Consider the following 21,056-nt stretch of genomic DNA (forward strand, 5'->3'; position numbering starts at 1 on the left):
CCAGGCCACCGGCTCTCCTCGGTAGAGACATCCTCGCGCGAGCAAGTTTAGGCGGGCGCGAAGACCATATATAATTGGTGAGGATTGTAGTGGCCTTATCTAGATATTTCTTGGGGAAAATAAAAGGGATAGTTCGGAACAGGAACATTAATTTAGGGAGCAACGACATCTTAAAAGCGGCCAGACGCCCCAACCAAGAAACTTCATAATTGAGCCATGATTTGGTGAACAGCTGAAGGGAGGACAACAGAGAAGGAAGATTAACCTCAAAAACAGAAGAGGTAGATGGGGGGATGGAGATACCTAGATATCGTATCGAGGATGTTTGCCAGTTGTATGGGTACTTAGCGCATAATAGGGGCAAGGAGTGTGTGAGATTAATGGGCAAAGCATCGGTCTTAGAGGCTTTTAATTTATAATAGGATGCTGCAGAGTACATATCTAAAATATTGTGCAAATGGGGAAGTGTAGTGCAAGGGTCCGTTACAAATAAAAGAACATCGTCCGCGAACAAACATAGTTTGTGTAGCGAGGCGCCTAATCGCAGTCCAGAAGCCTAGCTGCCAGTGGCTCAATGGCCAGTACAAAAATGAGAGGGGAGAGAGGGCAGCCCTGGCGGGTGCCATTGTAAATTGGAAAAGAGCGAGATAAAAAACCATTACTGAAGACCCGGGCCGACGGGGAGCTATACAGAGCTAATATCGAAGAGAGGATGCGATCGTGCAGGCCAAATTTTAGTAGAACTTCTCGCATATAAGACCAGTTTAAACGATCAAAGGCCTTCTCTGCGTCCAAAGATAGCAGAAGGAGACCATGCTTAGGGGCTAGGGAATCGACAAGGTTAAAAACCCTGCGTGTATTATCAGACGCTTGTCTTCCCGGGATAAAGCCAACCTGGTCCGGATGTATCAGGGAGGGGAGGAGGGCGTTCAATCGAGAAGCTATTAATTTAGCATATATTTTAATGTCCCCATTCAATAACGCAATGGGTCGGTAATTTTGACAAGAGGTCACATCTTTGCCCGGTTTAGGGATCGTGACAATACGCGCCTCGAGCATCTCCTCAGGGAGGATGCTTTGAGAGGTAATGTCGTTGTAAACTGCCACCAGAGAGGGAGCTAGGAGGTCTTGGAGCGAAACATAAAAGTCATTAATAAAGCCATCGGGGCCCGGCGCCTTACCTCGAGGAAGGGACTTGATCACTTGAAGGGTTTCCGATAAGGACCATGGGGCATTCAGTAATGCTAATTGATCGTCTGAAATAGTTGGAAGGTTTATATCAGCTAAGAAGGAGTTGATAGAGGAGGGGGTAGAAGGATCAGTCGAGAGGTTATAAAGTTGGGAGTAGAAGTTGGCAAACTGATTCGCTATCTCCCTTGGATTAGAAATTTTGGTGCCTGTGGGGGATACAATGAGCTTGATTCTATTCCGAGCCTGCTGAGCCCTAAGCTTACGGGCAAGCATTTTCCCCGGCCTGTTCCCTGCCAGATAAAACTTCTGACGCATCCTATTTAGTGAGGCCTGGGTGCGCGCCATAAGTAATTTCTGGAGTTGGGGACTAATGTCGGCTAACTGCTTCTATAGGGTTTTCGTAGGTCTAGATTGATTTTTGTCCTCTAAGTCCTTCAGCTTCAGCTCCAAATCGGCCTGGCGTTGTAGGTTAAGTTTCTTAAGCTGCGCTCCTGCCTGAATCGCTTCCCTTCCGGGTGACGGCCTTGAGTGCGCACCAAAAGTTCAGGGTGGACGTGTCCGAGGGGGAATTAAATTCCTTATAGGATGAGATACTGTCAACTATGATTTTTTTTGAGACTGGGTTAGACAGCAAGTGAGGAGAGAGTCTCCAAGGGCGGGGGGGAGAGTGTTGACTAGCAACATCCCATTTAAGAGTCAGCGGGGCATGGTCTGACCAAGTTATAGGGAGAATGTCAATGGATCTGGCAAACTGGAGGGTCCATTTGTCCGAAAACATAAAACCAATACGGGAGTAAGAGTTGTGGACGGGGGAATAATAAGTGTACTCCCGACCAGTAGGGTTTTGCACTCGCCAGATATCATAGAGGTCAAATTCAGCTAAGAGGTTACGAAAGGCTAAGAAGGGGGCGTTGGGGGAGGTTGAAGAGGAAGGAGAGGGCCTAGAAGACCTGTCCAGTTTAGGGTCAAAGACTAAATTAAAATCCCCCGTGAGCAGAAGGGAGCCCGTACGAATCTTCTGAACAGCTACACATAATTTACGGATAAAAGCAACTTGGTTTGAATTCGTGGCATATGCAGAGACCAGAGTAACCGGCTTATCGTTTAAAAGGCCGCTCAATATAAGATACCGGCCATTTTTATCAGCTATCTGAGAATGCAAAATAAAGGAGATGGAGTCCCTAAACAATATGGCTACACCGTTCCTCTTAAAAGGGCCATTAGCAAATTAACCTAGAGGGAATCTTCGATCTTTAAAAATAGGGGGTGCTACAGATGAAAAGTGTGTCTCCTGCAGCGTGACAATATCTGCTTTATAACTAGCAAAATAACCCAAAGCCAGCCTTCGCTTATTAGGGGAGTTCAACCCCTTGACATTCATGGATAATACCTGAACCATCGGAGCAAACTAATGCACGTTGTGGGTGTTGAAAGACCTTGACACATACAGAGATAGAATTGTCTCAAACAACGAATACCTACATCATAAAATAGGGGTTGGGGGGGGGGGGGGGGGAGGAAGGGTGAAGGGAGGGGAGAGGAAAGGAACAAACCAAAACGACCCAGTACATCGGGTCGGCATAACTACTGCAAGGAAAGCAAAAAAATTCAGTAGTATATTACCAGGGGGGAACATGTGGCCTAGCGCCACCACCCATGAAACTGAACAGGAAAAATAAAAGTAAGCAGGAGCTAATATGCCTACCAACAATACAAATTAGAACAAAAGAAAAAACATACATATAAACTGAGATATAAACATGGAGAGATGGGACACCATTAACACAACTGCAAGCAGGGCAACTCACGTGACCCCAACAAGGATAATGGCTGAGTCCATTCTGTGATAACGGTACCGGATATAGTCCAACGTGAAAACCAAAGCTGAGGGTGTCAACGTCAGGCAGTGACCCATTCCGATTGCAGGGCAGGCTGTTTCTTGGATTCAGGAGGCAGCGTGACAGAGATATCCCACTCCGCCAGTAGTTTGACTCCAGTCTCCAATGAAGTCACTGTGTAGAACTTATTTTCATACGAGATGACGAGCTTCACCGGAAAACCCCATCTATACGTGATGTCTTGGTCGCGAAGTGCCAAAGTGATAGGGAGGAATGCTCGTCGTTTGGCCAAGGTCAGAGCAGAGAAGTCCGGAAACAGTTGTAATCCGCCAAGCACATCCGAGTCGGAGTCGCCCGCTTCCCTGGCCGCTTTCAGGATGCGTTCTTTGGTTGTGAAGAAATGCACCCTCATGAGCGTATCTCTCGGGAGCGAGGGAGCAACTGAGCATGGTTTAGGTAGTCTATGAATCCTGTCTATAAGCAGCTCTTTAGGGTCGGCTCTAGGCAGAAGTTTCTGGAACAGCACGGTAGCGTAATTCTCCAACTCGGAGTCGGGGATGCCTCGGATCTTAATATTATTACGCCGGGATCTGTCCTCTATATCTGCAATCTTGAGTTTAAACGCCTCAAGGTCACTTTGCTGCTGATCGTGGGCCGTTATGAGGTCATTATGAGACGAGACCAGTTCCTCTACTTTCCTCTCTAGATGGTGCGTACGGTCTCCTATAGCGTGCAGCTCCGTCTTAACCTCTCAAAGAGCGGCTGTGAGATCTTGAGTCAACTCAGATTTAAACACTGAGAGGGCCTGATACAGAGTTTTGACCGTGAGAGGTGCATCAGAATCAGGGTCAAATCCCGGCATAGAGGCAGGGCTGCAGGGGGTATCTTGTGGGGAAATGGCAATCGAGGACTTCCGTAGAGAAGAGGCGGCAGGGGCCGTCTTCTGAGGCGGAAAAGATACTCTGGGAGGCAGCACCCCTTTGACCTTTTTAGGAGGCATTCCAATGAGATGAGGTTCCGTAGGCGGAATGACGATGATAAAGAAGCTCAGGATCTCGCAGAATGTATGGCGGAAAGTTAGGTAAGCATAAAGAACACAGGTGGTGGCGGACAAGCGGTCTGGACTACATCAGAAGATCGGTATCACACAGGGCCAGGCAGGGGGTCATCTCCAGCCTGCGGGACCCAGATGGTAAGCTCCCAGCCGGGAGAGAGGGGTGAGAGGTCAGGCACACAGCCAGGGTCCAGCAGCACTGCACCTTAAATAATATGAAACAGGACTGGACTGATAGGGCACACTTCCCTCTAGGCACTTCCCTGTTGCAGAATGCAGGGATCAGCAGGCAGGAGAGGAGTAGGTGAATTATAATTGCCACCCAGGAGTGTAGGCAGGCTGGGAGGGGGGCAGCTCCAGGTTCCCACGCTTATATGGCACTTCCGGCGGGGGGAGGCCCAAATCTAGGCCACGGCTCCCGGTTCTGATATAGGCCGCGAACGGCCGGAGCTCCGAAGGAGGCAGCCAGCCACTCCACTCCACCGTAGGAGGGCGTCTAGGTGATCTGGGGTGCGGAGGAGCGCGGCCGGCGCTCGCCGGAGCGGGACGGGGCAGCAGGAGAGGAAGTGGTGTAGAAGAAGATGGCCGCCGGGAGGAGAGGGGCAGATGCAGGCCCGCCGCAGCCGCGGCTCAGGAGGGCAGATAGAGGAGCCCTGATCTAACCCCGGTCCCGGAGCCTCAGCGCAGGTGATAGGCAGCGGGGGAACTTCGTCCGGGGTGGGAGGGAGCCACCACCGATCCCGGTCCGGCTCCAGCACGTCCCCGGAGCTCACGGCCGGGGAGGCGCCAAACTCAAGGCCCCCGGTCTCAACAGGTGGTAGGCCTCAGTCGCCAAACGTCACGGGGGGCCAGTTTGAAATCTTCCCTGAGACCCGCACGCCAAGCAGGGCTACAGGTGGGGTAGGTCAGGAGGAAACAAGCCATAGGGGAAAGTTATTAAGCAGAAATCTGGCCTCAGGCAGCAGGAGCTCTGAAACTGCACGTCTGCTCAAAGCCAGGTCCAGGCCACGCACCCTCTCATGGCTTTTTTACACCTATTTTGTATATCAGTCTCTGGGATGATTCTTTGTTTTATATATAAGTAATTGGAATGCTCTCTGTGTTGTGTACGGATCTCTGGGATGCTCTCTATATTGCATCTCAGAGTCTGGGATGCTCCCTGGATAGTATATTGGTACTTAAAATTCCTGTCTTCCTTTGACTTTAAACAAACGATAATGGTGTGCTAACCCCACCTACTTCTTGTTGACTTTTCCCACTGTTTGTTTGGCTCAGAGTACATGAGGACACTTTCAGAATGTTTTTCAGGGACACGTTAATCCACAATGTGTCCCTGGTTACAATTGTAGAAGCTGGCTTTGAAATCTTTTGGATTGATTGGTCTTGTATCTTAAAAAAATGAAAAATAATAATAACAGCTACATAGAACAGTGGTTCCCAAATAAGGGTGCCGTGGCACACTGTAGTGCCACAGGAAACCTCCAAAGGGTGACTTGGGTTGATGGTGCAGTACCAAATAAAATTATTATTATTAAGGTCAATACGATACGCAAAACTAGTGCTGGTGGCACGAATCATAAAATACATGGACAACCAGAACCGCAACCCTGTCCTCAACCACCACCACATAACTGAACCTACAAATCTGAGCAATTTACAAAATGTAATAATTTTTCCAAATGTCTCAAGATGAAACTTTTGGTCTAGGGGTCCTGTGAACAAAATGCTGATACTCTAGGATGCTGTGATTTAAGAAAATTTGTCATTCACTGACATGGAACAAAAAATGAAACATAATAACATACAGAGATCATGTAACCTGGTTAAGACAACCACATATTCTGCACATGCATACAGGGCATTTTGATCATAAGTGCCCTATTTTTAAGTGCCATAGTTTTGCAGTTTCAAGAACTGTGGTGACTTTCACCACCAAGTTTCAGAACTTCAAAATAACCACCACAGTTGTGCTTTCAGAAAGCTAATACCTTGATTGCGAAGCTGTATATTGGAAAAGGGGAAAATGTAGCTATGTTGCAAACACAGTTTCCCCAAACAGCCATCACATTCATAATTCTGGATATCCCCCTACAAGCCTCACTAATATGAAAGAGGTAATACAAAGCAAGATGGATTAATTTATTGGTTTTGGAAGCCTGAAGTGTTTGATAAAAGCATTGCTGTCTCTTCCTGCTTCCCGTTGCTGTATCTCCCTGCTTCCCCATTGCTGTATTTTCCTGCTTCCCCATTGCTGTATCTCCCTGCTTCCCCATTGCTGTATCTCCCTGCTTCTCCACTGCTGTGTCTTTCTGCTTCCCCATTGCTGTATCTCCTTGCTTCTCCATTGCTGTATCTTCCTGCTTCCCATTGCTATATCTTCCTACTTCTCCATTGCTGTATCTTCCTGCTTCCCCATTGCTGTATCTCCCTGCTTCCCTATTGTTGTCTTCCTGCTTCCCGTTGCTGTATCTCCCTGCTTCCCCATTGCTGTATTTTCCTGCTTCCCCATTGCTGTATCTCCCTGCTTCCCCATTGCTGTATCTCCCTGCTTCTCCACTGCTGTGTCTTTCTGCTTCCCCATTGCTGTATCTCCTTGCTTCTCCATTGCTGTATTTTCCTGCTTCCCCATTGCTGTATCTCCCTGCTTCTCCATTACTGTATCTTCCTGCTTCCCCATTGCTATATCTCCCTGCTTCCCTATTGCTGTATTTCCCTGCTTCTCCATTGCTGTATCTCCCTGCTTCCCTATTGCTGTGTCTTCCTGCTTCTTCATTGCTGTACATTCCTGCTTCCCTACTGCTGTGTCTTCCTGCTTCCCTATTGTTGTATCTTCCTGCTTCCCCATTGCGGTATCTTCCTGCTTCCCCATTGCTGTATCTTCCTGCTTCCCTATTGCTGTATCTTCCTGCTTCCCCATTGTTGTATCTCCCTGCATCCCCATTGCTGTATCTTCCTGCTTCTCCATTGCTGTGTCTTCCTGCTTCGCCACTGTAGTCTTTAGCCATCTCTTTTTAACATTTGGCAGCAAATAATATAAGAGGAAATAATTCATTAAATAACGCTAGCTAATCTGCAAGAACCCTACATATGGTAAACATTACAGCATTCTAGTAAAATCACATTCATTCAAGATATTCAGATAAATGCATTAGCGGATGTGAGGAAATGGAAGGTTGTTCACTATGTATAGAAAAAAAACTGTTCTGTTTTTCTTGGCAAATTAGAACCAATCCACAATACATGAGTGAAAACAGACAATGTAATTATCAATAAAAATATATGAAAATTTCCATCAAGCATGTGTGTATATATAGATCTATATCTATATATATAGTATGTCAGGTAAACAATCAATGGCAAATTCAATTACCAAAGGTAAAATGACTACACTTAATTTGTGGTAATTTTGCTTACAAGTGTATGGGTGCTGCACTCAATGCACAATTCAATTATAAAAAGCTTATCCCTGTGATTGTGCAGTAATTCTGGCTGCTAATTGCAGCGTGTAGTTTGGAAACAAATTAGGAAATCAGCCTGTACCCCAAAATAATACAAACATTTATTGGATAACAGTATAGAAGTCTATTAGTGACCATAAATAAAGTATTTGGGGCTCTTAAAAGGTGTCAAATGGCTGTTTTGTTATTTAATTTTTACATCTTTAGAATAATAGAACACTAATGTTTTTCAGAAAATTAATGCTGTAGATACATTTTTGGTCCACAAAAATGCCTGAAAGATGATTTTTTTGGGGTGTCATTTTTGAAAAAAATTGTTTAAAAAACACCTGTAACTCCCACCTGCAAGCTTAAAAACACTTGCCCCGTCCATACACAGCCCCCATATACCTGTCCCATCCATTCAGCACCTCTATTTACCTGTCCTATCCATAAAGCATTCTATGGGGGGAATTCAAATGTTTGAAAAGTCAGTAGGGTGTCTGTTTTTTCCTATCTACTAGGAAAAAACAGACACTCAATCGACTTTTCAAACATTTGAATTCCCATGAATATCTTTAAATCCATTATTCTGCATTTTGCAGAATGTCACACCAAAAAGAACATGTCATTATTGGCCAAATTAAACTAATTATAATAAACTTCTAAGTGTCTAATTAATCATTAGGGGGTGTCTCAAGGGGTCTGAACCAAGTCCCAAATTTTTACCTTAAAATAGTGATTTTTCCCAACTTTTCATCTGCTCAGGAGCTACAAAGAAGAATCTACAACAAATCCTATGAGGAGTTAACACTGGCAACTAACTGATAGCAAAAAAACGTTGTGCTCAGCCACCTTAATTTGCATTTATCCACTTAAACCAGAGGTTCTCAAACTCGGTCCTCGGGGGCACACACAGAGCATGTTTTGCAGGTCTCCTCACAGAATCGCAAGTGAAATAATTAGCTCCACCTGTGGACCTTTTAAAATGTGTCAGTGAGTAATTAATACACCTGTGCACCTGCTGGGTTACCTGCAAAACATGCACTGTGTGTGCCCCAGAGGACCGAGTTTGAGAACCTCTGACTTAAACCGTGCAGACAGGTTATCACGACTAACTGACATCCCCCCAAGTGTATGACTAACGGAAAAGAGTTTGAATAGGTTCTAAATGCTTGATTGTCCTGATAAATTGATATAGTTTATTTTCTTACAGTTTTTTCTCTCACCCCTATGTCAAAGTTTTGAAAATTAAAAACATATAAAAATGTAAAGTGTATATAAACCTATATAAACCTAAAAAAACACAGTTCTGTTGTGATCTCTACTAGTCTTGCATAGAAACAAAAATTACCTAACCTTCCGCCTACCCACCACGCTATGTGACCGCTTCTCTGACTCACAAACAAGAGCTTATCAGCTTTAAAGTACTGGATATGGTTAAAGGTTAAACCCATGAGGTGGTTAAGGCATACTTGTCTACTCTCCTGGAAGTTGCGGGAGGCTCCCGATTTTTGGGGCAGCCCTTTGTGCCCCCAGAACAGCAGGCAGGTTTCCTGCATCCTGCCCGCACCCTAGTGATGCGGGCAGGATGAAGAGATACTCACTGGTATTCGCGGGTCGGTGTGGTGGGGTAGGGGCTAAAATGACGTGAATTGAGTCATTTTAGGCCCGCCCCCTTCCCGCGGACCCGCTCCAGCATCTCCACTCCATGCTTCTTCCAGAGAGGAGAAATAAAAAGTAGGTAACTATGGCTTAAGGTGTATAACCAAAATATTTGGTTGGATATTCACAATTTGTTATTATATCATCATCATCATCATCATCATCATCATCATCATCATCATCATTATCCAGTTTTTCATATAAGAAATATAATTTTGTATTTGACATTATTTATAGCACTGATTTACTAAAGCTTCTAAACCAGACAAGTGGAGGCCCATAGCAGCCAATTAGATTCTTTCTATCATTTTATAGAATGCAATAGAGAACTGATAGCTAAAATAAAATTGGTTGCTATGGGCAAGACCTCCACTTTTAATCCAATTGTGTTTGGGCAATTTTTGGGCCACCTAAAAAGGCTAAACCCGTCTAAACTCCCGTTTGGACGCCCAAAGTGCCTAGTTTCCACACATTTATTTCTCACACCTCAGGAGGCTGTGAGAATAAATGTATCCTCCGCGGTTGCTAAGCACCTGAACGGCAAAACAATTGCATTGCTGCAGTCGGGTGCTCTCTAATGGCAGCAGCACAAAAATCAATTGAATCAACCCCAACAATTCTTTATACTTAACTTTTTTTTCGTAGTCATCAAAACCACAACAGTCTTTCTCATTTACAAATTTTTAATTCACTAAATTGTGTTAAAACCATCTATACAATATATACAGTATCAGTCAAAAGTTTGGACACACCTTCTCATTCAATGGTTTTTATTTATTTTAATTATTTTCTACATTGTAGATTAATACTGAAGACATCAAAACTATGAAAGAACACATATGGAATTATGTTGTAAACAAAAAAGTGTTTAATAAAAATATGTTTAATATTTTAGATTCCTCAAAGTAGCCCCTTTTGCTTTGATGACAACTACATGATTGCTCCTCCAAGCCTTTCTTTTTAATCAACAAAACAGAGATAAAAATGGAAAATGTCTCTGCTTAAGACAACATAAATAACCTAAAAAAATAATGATGACTTTAAGAGAAACCCACAAAACGCCTCGCCCTTCTCATGGTAAATTATCATAACCTACAGCAGTTCTGCTAAGTTTCACTACTGCAAGATAACCACATCATATATTCTGTGGGATTTGATTCTAGTCTGTGCGATGGGCTCTACTAATTGTGTTTTGTTGCCTTGCTACAAGGAGGAACAAACAGTTCTGGTTATTATTTGTTATCTAGATGAGACTTGGGTTCTTATAATGGGACACCTACACTCATTCATCGCCCGTGAGAATAGAGATTTAGGGGTCTTTTCACGAAGCAGTGAAGAAAGTGGAGAAGTGAGCCAGTGGAGAAGTTGCCCATGGAAACCAATCAGTGTTGAGGTAACATTTATAAAGTGCATTATATAAAATTATACGTAGCAGCTGATTGGTTGCCATGGGCAACTTCTCCACTGGCTCACTTCTCCACATTTTTCACTGCTTCATGAATAGACCCCTAAGCTCCAGTACTAAAGCACAGAATAGGAGCATCTGGTTATAACTATAGTGTGATGCCAACTAGTGAAAACTGACTCATACCCGTGCCAATAATAATATACTGATCCACATCTAATTCCACTTCTAATCCGAAGATGAAAATAAAGCTAGAAGCTGATTGAATGGTACTTAGGGGCTCATTTATCAACGAGTGATAAAACTCGTTGTGAATTATAAAACTTTTGGCATATGATAAATGGTGCTCCAGCCAATCAGCTCCTGTGATTTGTTACAGCAGCATGTTCTGCAATTGGGATCCGGTCTGAAGATCGACACTGTCTAGGTCGACAATGTTTAGGTTGTCCACTATAGGTCGACAGTCACTAGGTCGACAGGGTTGGAAGGTTGACAAGGTTTCTAGGTCGACGTGTGCTAAGTCGACAGGTCAAAATGTCGACATGAGTTTATTTGTTTTTTCTTTCTTTGAACTTTTTCATACTTAACGATCCACGTGGACTACGATTGGAACGGTATTCATGGCGAAGCATGGCGAGCGAAGCGAGCCATGCGAGGGGACACGGTGCACTAATTGGGGTTCCCGGTCACTCTACGAAGAAAACGACACCCCCCAAAAAACAACAACACTCATGTCGACCTTTTGACCTGTCAACCTAGAAACCCTGTCGACCTAGTGACTGTCAATCTAGAGTGGTCAACCTAAACATTGTCGACCTAGACACTGTCAATCTAATGATCCACACCCTCTGCAATTATCTGTTCACCAGTTGTCATTAATGTCCACTGTCATTGTGACATATTACCTCTTACATCATGTCACTTATGCCCCTGCAGCACCCCTGCACTCACCTCTGGATGCCCTTATTGGATGTAAATAGGGTTTAATTATCAAAATTGCATTTAAGTGCCTCCTGCACTTGTGCTGTGATGCTGCTGCTTCCCCATGTGGCGGGAGGCTGGGACTGCGGCAATGCAATGTGATGTCACAGAATAGCGCCACACTCCCAGCCTGTTACCGACATGGCTGAGCAACAGCCAGCAGCATCACTGAGCCTAATATCCCCCCTCTCACCTGAGGTAACAAGCGGCAGGTGATGGTCACAGTGTCTGAGAGAGAACCTACAGTATACAGTATGTATGTTACTGTGTTAGTATCTGCATGTGTTTTTATTACCTTCTTATTACTGTATATTATAATATCTATTGATGCTTTAGTAACAACAATAATACATATGAAAAACACAATACCTTCAAACCCGTCATTATCCAGGTCTCCTAGATTGGTAATCACTTCTCCAAACCTCGCTGCATATAGGTCACTTCCAGAAAGTTCATATTCAAGTTCTGTCATAAGCCCCTTAAAATAAAACAATGTGGAAATTATATATTTGTTTAGGTTTTTTGCTTTATATGCCAGTTTAAGAAGCTATAGTATGATTTTTTTAAACACTATATGATACTGGAAGTTGACATTGCCTGTTTATGCCCGCCTGCAAAATTTTTCACAATTCTCTGCTTTTTAGTCATGTCTTTAAATCACCAGCGTTGTTTTGGTTTTTACTGCCATGGAATAAGATACCTAGCTGTCCTGTACAGTAAAATGTATCCAATCCTCACAGCAAATCAGAATGACTTATTATACCAGTACAAAAAAAAAATATATATATACCATGTCAGATTATCTTTAAAAAAAAAAAAGCTGAAAAGCACAGAAGTAAACCAGAAATATATGGCAATTCAGTAAAAATGCACAGTCTATATATTAAAGTAACGTGTACAGATACAATGCACCATGTAGCATGCATAGGCAAATGCAGGAGGGGGGTTCCAGTTGCCCGGAAACCTCCCCTCAGAGCAGGACACTTGGCTTGTGGAACGGTGTCCACATCCGGGAAATAAAACACTCAGCTTGGTCTTGCTTGCCCTACAGTCCCACCTAATGGCTTGCTGTCTTCACTGGCCCTGTATAAAGATGTGTTCTCATACATTTAGCCTCAGTACGCCATGCACCGCAAGATTCCTGGCACGAGTGAGTTGACAGGTCCCGTGCAACTCTCCTAAAGTCAGGTGTCTTTTTTTCTTCAAAATTGCGTCTTATTTGCATCGCTATGCAACTAGGATGCACCAGGATACTGTGCTAATTAGTAATATCTGTGTGTGACTGTGACTGTATAGAAAGCACAATGGAACTTGGCATGGAAAAACCAGAGGCTGCAGCATTGTAGCATATCATATACAGATTCAGAGCCTTGGTCACCCATAAAAGATACATGTGTCATATATCAAATTAATCAGCACAGTCCGCGATGTGCCCTAGTCGCATCTCATTGTAACAAATACACAATTTCCAGCAAAAAGACGCCTGATGCTAGCATAGTGTCACAGGAACTGGTGCGCAGAAAGGGGCTGTTTGGCACGACTGCAGCAATGATGTATGAGGATGCATCTGTAGGTGTACAGTCCACAGAAGTTATATTCAAAGAGCTTCTACTTTGTTTTTCTCAAAGTAACAAAGGGAAAACACCTAAACTGCTGTCTGCCTACTGAATTCTATAGCATAGATTGAGTAAAAACTCAGAGGAGGAAGGAGAGATGTATCAGCTATGGCAGAGCTAAAGTCATGGACAGAATGGTCTTAAAGCCAGGTAAAGGTACATACAGGACATACAGTAGATTGTATGAATCAGAGGCATGGGCTCCAAAACAGGGGGATACCCTGCACCCAGGCAGACACACCCATGCAACAATATGACATGGAAAAGCCTCCCTTGTCTGCACACCCTACTTCTGTAGAGAACCACTGTGATCACAATAGGGAGCGGCCACACTTGCCCGACCATGCCCCCCTAGTAGAGCTCCCTTGGCGGTCCTAACCAGTGGGGGATTTAATTAATAATTAACTAATTTCTGTTGTGTTTGTAAAATAGAGACTCAGACTATGGGGACTGTGAGGAAGATTCCAGTGATCTTCCTTCACAAGAGGACTAAGTAATTAATTGAATCCCTATATTTCAGCAATTTCAGCTTTTCCGTAAGTGTGTGTCCAGTTGTGTGTTGGACTTAACAATGAGATGAGAAGAGGAAGCTGGTGGGTAGAAACAAAGGGATGAGATGGGGGAAGATGTAAATGGAACGGTTAAACCGATGGGGTTAAAAATGGGAATGAATTGTGTTACGGATTTATTTATTTTTTGGGAGGGGGAATGGAGTCATGTGGTATGTTTGGTTGGGGCTGATGTACTATATCAAGCAGTGAAAACAGTGGAGTGGTGGAGAAGATGCCCGTAGCATACCTCAGAGCTGATTGGTTGCTATGGGTTACTTTTCCATTGGTCCACTTCATTCTTTTCACTGCTTGATACAATAACCCCAATTGTTTTTTTATGTAGCGTTGGCCATTTGAGCCCAGGATCAGCGCTAAGGTCAGCAGGCATGGGTTGTTGTTTTTTTGTTTTTTTTTGGGGGGGGGGGGGGGTTAACTGGGGCACAATTTCTGCTGACTACATTCGTCCTTGTCACAAAGTTGGTATTCCTATCCCAGCCAATGTACTCAAGAACAACTACGGTTCTACATTCCCTGATTAAGTTTGCACCTATTATGAAGGTGAGAGCCAGATTGTATCTCCTTCTCATTTTCCCTGCAGCATCAGTTCCACCCCGTGGCGTATATTGTATATTGCCATTATATATTAGGGATTCTATATTAGGGAAGCCAATCCCAGACCATTTTTTCAATCCTGGGATTCGGGATTGAAAAAACTAATTCCCGGTATTCCTGGGATCCCCTGATCAAATTGTACTTCAATTTATGTATATGGGAGAGGGTTCAATTTCAAGTTTAGGAAAAACCTATTAAAAGCCCATTTAGGCTGTTACTCACTCTACAAATAGAGGGGTCCCCGCAGTCCAGAGGCAGTGGTAGTCAGCAGCACAGGTACCCGGCAGCGAGCCCCACTCCCTCTGCCACAGTATGGCACAGTGACAGTGTCACCACACGTGGCCACGGCACTCAGAGGCTACAGACAGACTCCCGCTTAAGCTCAGGCTAGCTGGTGCGGCTGTTGAAAAGGCGGGATGGCTTGAGACTTGCGCGCAACCGCACAGCCGCATAACATCTGAGCTGAGTGCTCAGCGCTGCCAGGGAGGGGACTGTGCATGCACACTGTAATTCCCGGAAATCTCGGGATTGACCTCCCTAATTGCAATGTGTCCAGTTTTCTTCAATGGAGCTCTATACACTGGCCAACTGGGTCCCCAAGTGCTTTGTCATAGCCCAACACCACACTTCCAAGAGGAGAAGATGTCAACCCATCCCCACATAAATGGAGGTGGGTCAGGGTGGTGCTCAGCAGTGGCTGCAGCACCCAATAAGAAGGGCATGTGAGAATGTGCCACTTCTGTGCATGCCTTGCAGGCAAACACATTGCATAGGCTCCATGTTCCAATGGCTAGAATACACTAACACACAAAGTTTCTAGAAAATATTAGCTTTAATGGGAAGTGGATACAGACATGTCCTCATACAGCATTGCTGCAGTTGCGCCAAACTGCCCGTCTCGGCACGCCAGGTACAATCAGACACTTTTTTTTTATGAAAATGCATCTCAGATGTAACACGCTGTGACTAGGATGCACCAGGAGACTGTGCTGATTAATTTGGTATATGACACTTGTATATCTACAGTATGTGCGACTGAGTCTCAGAATCTGTATACAAAGCGCTACGATGAAGTGGCTGCAGCTTTTTCCATGCCAAGTTCCATTGTGCTTTGTCTGCAGACTAATGGCCAGATGTTCTAAGCTTTGGAGCAGGGGCACTTTAAGAGAGGAGGAGGCCCGTTTGCAGCCTCCTCCATTCATGCCCCCTCCTCTCTGCGCTGAGAGTCTGAGCTCATCCGCTTATCTCCGGGAAAATGGCATGGCGGCCATTTTCCCAGTGATTTCTCTACTGTGCATGCACAGAACACAGTGAAAATGCCCGCTGCGCCATTTTCACGATGATTTAACAGCGCTGCTGCCGCCGGAGCGGGATTCCGGAGGGGTGAGTATTTAAAAATGAGTGCAGCGCGTGCGGTGTGGGCCCCCCCAGGACTCAGGTGACTGTGTGCATTGCACACACTGCACCCATTTTAGATACGCCAGGGCCTTGGAGAGTGATAAACTACCAAGCAATCAACTCCAAACTATCATTTTTCAAGCACAGCCTGTAACATGGCAGTTGGGAGCTGATTGGCTGTGACTTTACCTCTCTCCACTTTATCACTCTGCAAGGCTTAGTACATCTTCCGCTTAGCCTGATGCTAGCAATGTCTCACGGGAATAGGGGGCTCACTCACACCAGTCATCTCATGCTGAATGACGTACTGAGGCTAGATGTATGCGGACACAGCTGAATATTTCCTGAGAAGTTTGTTACTGACACATCTGACCCCAATTACCCATTTGAAGACAGACAGTTATGGCTTCATTTTTCCTACCATGCCCATTTTTAATTGATGGGCAAGTCACAGGAATTGCTGCAACGCCAGTCATTGACTCCACTAGCTAGTTCTCTTGAAACTTTTAACTTGTTACATGGTCTGACAGAGGTACGGGGCCCAGGAATCCACATCGCAGCCATTCAATGCTGTTTCCCCCCATTTATAAAATGCAGGGTGAATTTGGCCCATAGGAACACTGCCATTGTCACCCTTCAGGCTGATGTTGTTACAGCAGCCAGCTACCTGTTACAGATGTGTCCTTTTACATCTTTGCTGAAGTCACGCTAAACAGCCCTTCGAATCGTGCCATGCTGTGGCAGAACGTGGTAGAAAGAGCACATTTTTTGGCGTCTTTGCTGCAAAAATGCGTCTCAGATGCAATGTAATACAATAGGACGCAAGAGCAGCTTCTGCTGATTAAAATTATATGCATCATGCCTTTATTCTGTGTGTGACTGTGACTGCATACAAAATGCTATGCTACAGTGTTACAAGAAAACACTGTAACATTTCATTTTGGATGCAGACCCAGCCGCTATTACAAACAGAATATAGGCATGCTGCATATCATTTTAATCAGCAGAAGCTGCTCATGCGTCCTATTGCATTACATTGTGTCTAAGACGCAAAAAAACCCACTTTGTGCTACCGAGTCACATGGCACTAACACGTTATGTGTAACGCGACTTTTAACGCATGGAGCAAAGTTGTAAGAGGACACATCTGTATGTATACTACTCTGTTCCTTTACTTGACTAAAACTGCTCTGCATATTCAATGCACAAAGGCGTTCTGTAACTAATGGCAACACCAGCAAACAAGCAGATGGGCAAGATCAAAACTATTAATATTAATTTCCACTATATGGTATGAAGAAATCACTGGTCCACCCTCCCCATCTGAACATCAGATGATTATACAGATCAGGACATCTCGTGAGCAGATTTTGTGTGTTGCAAACCACTATCTGGAGATGTCGTTTGTTATCTCTTACTGCAGCTACATTTCATCTGATATCTGCTGATGCAACGCCGTTATCTCAGATATATGTACATATAAAATTAAACTACTTCTGCTTCATGAAAGGATACGCTTTTTTCTTCTTCAACAGTTTGCAAAATTGCTTTTACATCAAAGTAAATGAACAGTATTATACAACAGCTTGGCGGCCAATATTTAGAACTGCACATTCAGGAAAATGACGATACTGGAAATGCTGCATACTCTGCACCCAGTACTCTGCAAAGACGGAGGTAGCACCATTATAACCCATATGAGGGGTATGTCCACAATAGATAAATAGAAGCGACGGGCCGATCAGTGAGTCAGGGACAGCAGGAGAGGCAAAACTGTGCCATCTTCAGTGGCCACGCACCCAGCACCCAAGCCCGTCTCTGAGGTTTCGGCATCCAGTCCCAATTTAAAGGGTTCTGTCCCGCTTTCACAGTCAGCATTACATCATCCCAATCTGCTCAGCAGTGCGGTAATACATGGGTGCCACACACACCTGACACTGCAGTTAGTACCACTGCGGTTTAACAACAACTGAGCGCAAAAGATATCTCCTTACAAAGTCTACCGCAGGTCCCCAGTTACTTTGAACAGGAACAGCAGACTGCTCCAATTGATCAAGATCCAAAAAGCAAGTAAGTTTTTCAGAGCTCCCCCTTCCTCCCCGATATCTAACGCCATCTTGGATGGCATTAGGCATTGTAGCCTGTAGGCTATAATTGAAAAATATATATATGGAGGATACATAAGATCCATCCCTAGTAGAATACACTTGTACATGCGTTGCCGGATGTCTGTAGTTTCGCCTATTTTGAACTCTAAAAATGAGTGTGAGAAAACGCAGGAGTAGGGTTTTTGCCAGGCCTGGATAGATAAATAGGGAGAACCTCCACAAGTGGGAATAGTCCCTGTTGGTCGGCATGCCAACCGGTGGGAGATTGAAAGTTCAGGATCCAATGTCGGTATTGTGACCGGCGGTCTCCTGACTGACGATCACAGAACCGCATCCTCCTAAGAAAGGTGAATATAAAATAGCCTATATACTTGACATAAAGACAAAGTTAAAGAAAATGAAAGAAACAACTATTACTGTATGTATTAGTACAATTCTCAAATCTATATGTGACAGTTTTAGGAACTTATGGGAGCTAGATCTACAAACTCTGAGATGAGAGTCTGACAAAGTCTGGGCGGGGGAGGAGGAGGGGGGTTCCTTATGCAGGAATTCAGAGTTTCATACAATTTTGTCTGCAAACAGATTTGTAGCAAGCTGCCGATGTACTGTAGCCATAATGCACAATTTAGCACAATTACGGGCTATTGGGGGTCATACACATCTCAGTCATACCTCCTGAGGGGGTAGACGTGGGCGGCAACAAAGCATTTGCTCATGGGAAAAGTGTTCCGTGGGCACTTTGCAGACGCGCTGACGGAAGTGTGGGCTATCCAGACCTGAGAACATGCAGAGGTTTGTTCATCAGTCAGATCTCCTGCACCAAGGACATGGCTGGTGGAAGTGCATGCAGCTGCTGATAACAGCATTTCACCAGCGGATGCTTGCGGGGCGGTGCGGGTCACATAGGTGCAGCCGACCATGAATACCAGCAGATATTCTCATTTATTTCCGAACACGTTAAGCTGGCACAATTACACCCACTTTATTACTCTGAATCATGACTGTAATGGGGTAGAAGTTGATTTACCGACGTACACAATACCGACAGTCATAATCCCGACAGCCATTGACAGACAGTCAAAATACCAACACTGTCTAAATACCGACAATCATTCTACCGACATGTATAAAATGCCGACATAGTCAGAATGACGACATTTGAAATGCCGACATAGTCAGAATGCCGACATGCGTTTTTAAGGGATGTTTGCCCTAAAACAGACTTGTTCATACTTTACCATTCCAGTGGACCTGGAGGGGGGAGTATAATAGTGTGCCTGAAGCATGTCGAGCGCAGCAAGCTATGTGGGGGGACGCGGCACACTTCCACGGTGTCCATGTCGACCTATTTCCAAATTAACACACAAAACCCCAGAAAAACTAATGTCGGTATTCTGACTATGTCGGCATTTTGAACACGTTGGCATAATGAATGCCTGTATTTTGACTGTCGCTCAATTATTGTCGGAATTATGACCATTGGTATTGTGTCCGTCGGTAAATCATAATGAACCACTGTAATATTCTCTGTCGCTAGGAAAGGAAAATGCTGAATCATCTCTAGAAAAAAATATCAAGTAGCCACATACAGATTAAAAACATCTGCCAGAAAACTACTGACTGACACTACATAACCGTGAGAAAGAAGCTTGTAGCTTCCAGTCCAGACTGCAGATAACGATGTGAATAGACCTTCAGCTACCTGACCCTAAATGCACAATGGCGCTCGTTTAATTTTAAGTGCACGAGATAAAATAGATGACAAAGCACATTTGATGGAAAAGCACGGAAAGGTGTAATATGAAACTTGTCCCTCAGCTCAGTTGCAGTCAAGTGCAAACCAGACAGATAAAGCAGACATGTACTCCCTACATAGGTGCTGACATACAGGGCTCTCACGGAAAGGAAAATACATCTTACATCAGGGCCTCACACCATTGTATTCACACCACATAAATGATCAAGGGGCGGAAAAGCAAACAAGCAACAGAAAACCACTTTAATAACAGTTGAACCTCACAGATTGCTCCCCACCCATCCATACATGGCGGAGATATTACACACCGCACCGTTTCACACAAATCTTGCAACATGTTTAGCTTAGCAACAGGCTGTATTCTGGCCTGGGACATTCAACATAGTTCTGCAAATATAAACTATATACAAGGGTGTGGTATGGTGTGGTGTGCTAGATGGGCACAGTAGCAGATTTTCTATCTATCTATCTATCTATCTATCTATCTATCTATCTATCACCCCTTTTCCACCTATGAGCACGGGTCGCAGCCGGGAGCTTGACATGGGTGCTACCCGGCTGCGGCCCATATTCAGCCCCCTTTCCCACTGCGGTCACCAACCCGGCATATTGCCGGGTTGGTGGCGCTGCTAGTGACACGGCAGGAGCGGCGCTGGGAGATCACATGATCTCCCAGCGCCGCCCTTCCATACAGTGTAAGCGGGAGCCGTGTCACATCGACACGGCTCCCGTTTACACTACAACCCTACCCGGATCATTCCTGTGTCCTACCCAGGTATTTACCCGGGTAGGATTCACGGGTCACTTGATCCAGGTTTTTGCGGGGGGACCCTTTTCAACTTGCAAAAAACACGGGTAAATGCGCGCCCCCGTGCATTTGCCCGTGTTTTTTAGCTAGTGGAAAAGGGGTATAAGTCTAGGTAAGGGGTGCACATAACCTACTTCATAGCCGGGTGGTCTTCAGTATGCCGACTGACAGGATCCCGGCGCACAGTATACCGGCGCCGGAATCCCGACAGCTGGCATACCGACACTTATTCTCCCTCGTGGGGGTCCACGACCCCCCTGGATGGAGAATAAAATAGCGTGGCGTGTGTAGCTCGCCACCGTGCCCGTAGCGTGGCGAGCGCAGCGAGCCCGCAAGGGGCTCATTTGTGCTCGCCACACTGTCAGTAAGCCGGCGGTTGGGCTCCCGGCGCCGGTATGCTGGTTGCCGGGAGCCCGACCGCCGGCATACCATACTGAACCCTTCAGAGCCACCCACCAGATCTGTAAGGCAGGCAGGGGCTAATCCTGAGTAGGATGGATCTATGTAGAAAGCGAGTTTTATGTGGGGAAAGGAAGGAGTAAACCATTGGAGTAATTGTCTCAGGTTATTTTTATTACCGCATGTCATATAATGATCTGAGAAGTGATGAACACCTGTGAACGTGTCATCTAA

The 21,056-nt window shown here is 44.9% G+C and overlaps 1 protein-coding gene across 2 annotated transcripts in view; it reads right to left on the minus strand.

Annotated features, from left to right (window-relative positions):
- ITGA4 (integrin subunit alpha 4) overlaps positions 1–21,056 on the minus strand; it is a 224,226-nt gene that overhangs the window by 83,985 nt on the left and 119,185 nt on the right. For both annotated transcript variants that reach the window (XM_063933332.1, XM_063933333.1), the window contains one exon: positions 11,941–12,049. In XM_063933332.1, the coding sequence (XP_063789402.1) occupies positions 11,941–12,049 (109 nt within the window). The remainder of the gene's footprint in view (positions 1–11,940; positions 12,050–21,056) is intronic.

This window comes from Pseudophryne corroboree, chromosome 7 (assembly GCF_028390025.1).
Source record: "Pseudophryne corroboree isolate aPseCor3 chromosome 7, aPseCor3.hap2, whole genome shotgun sequence".
NCBI classification, from domain to species: domain Eukaryota; kingdom Metazoa; phylum Chordata; class Amphibia; order Anura; family Myobatrachidae; genus Pseudophryne; species Pseudophryne corroboree.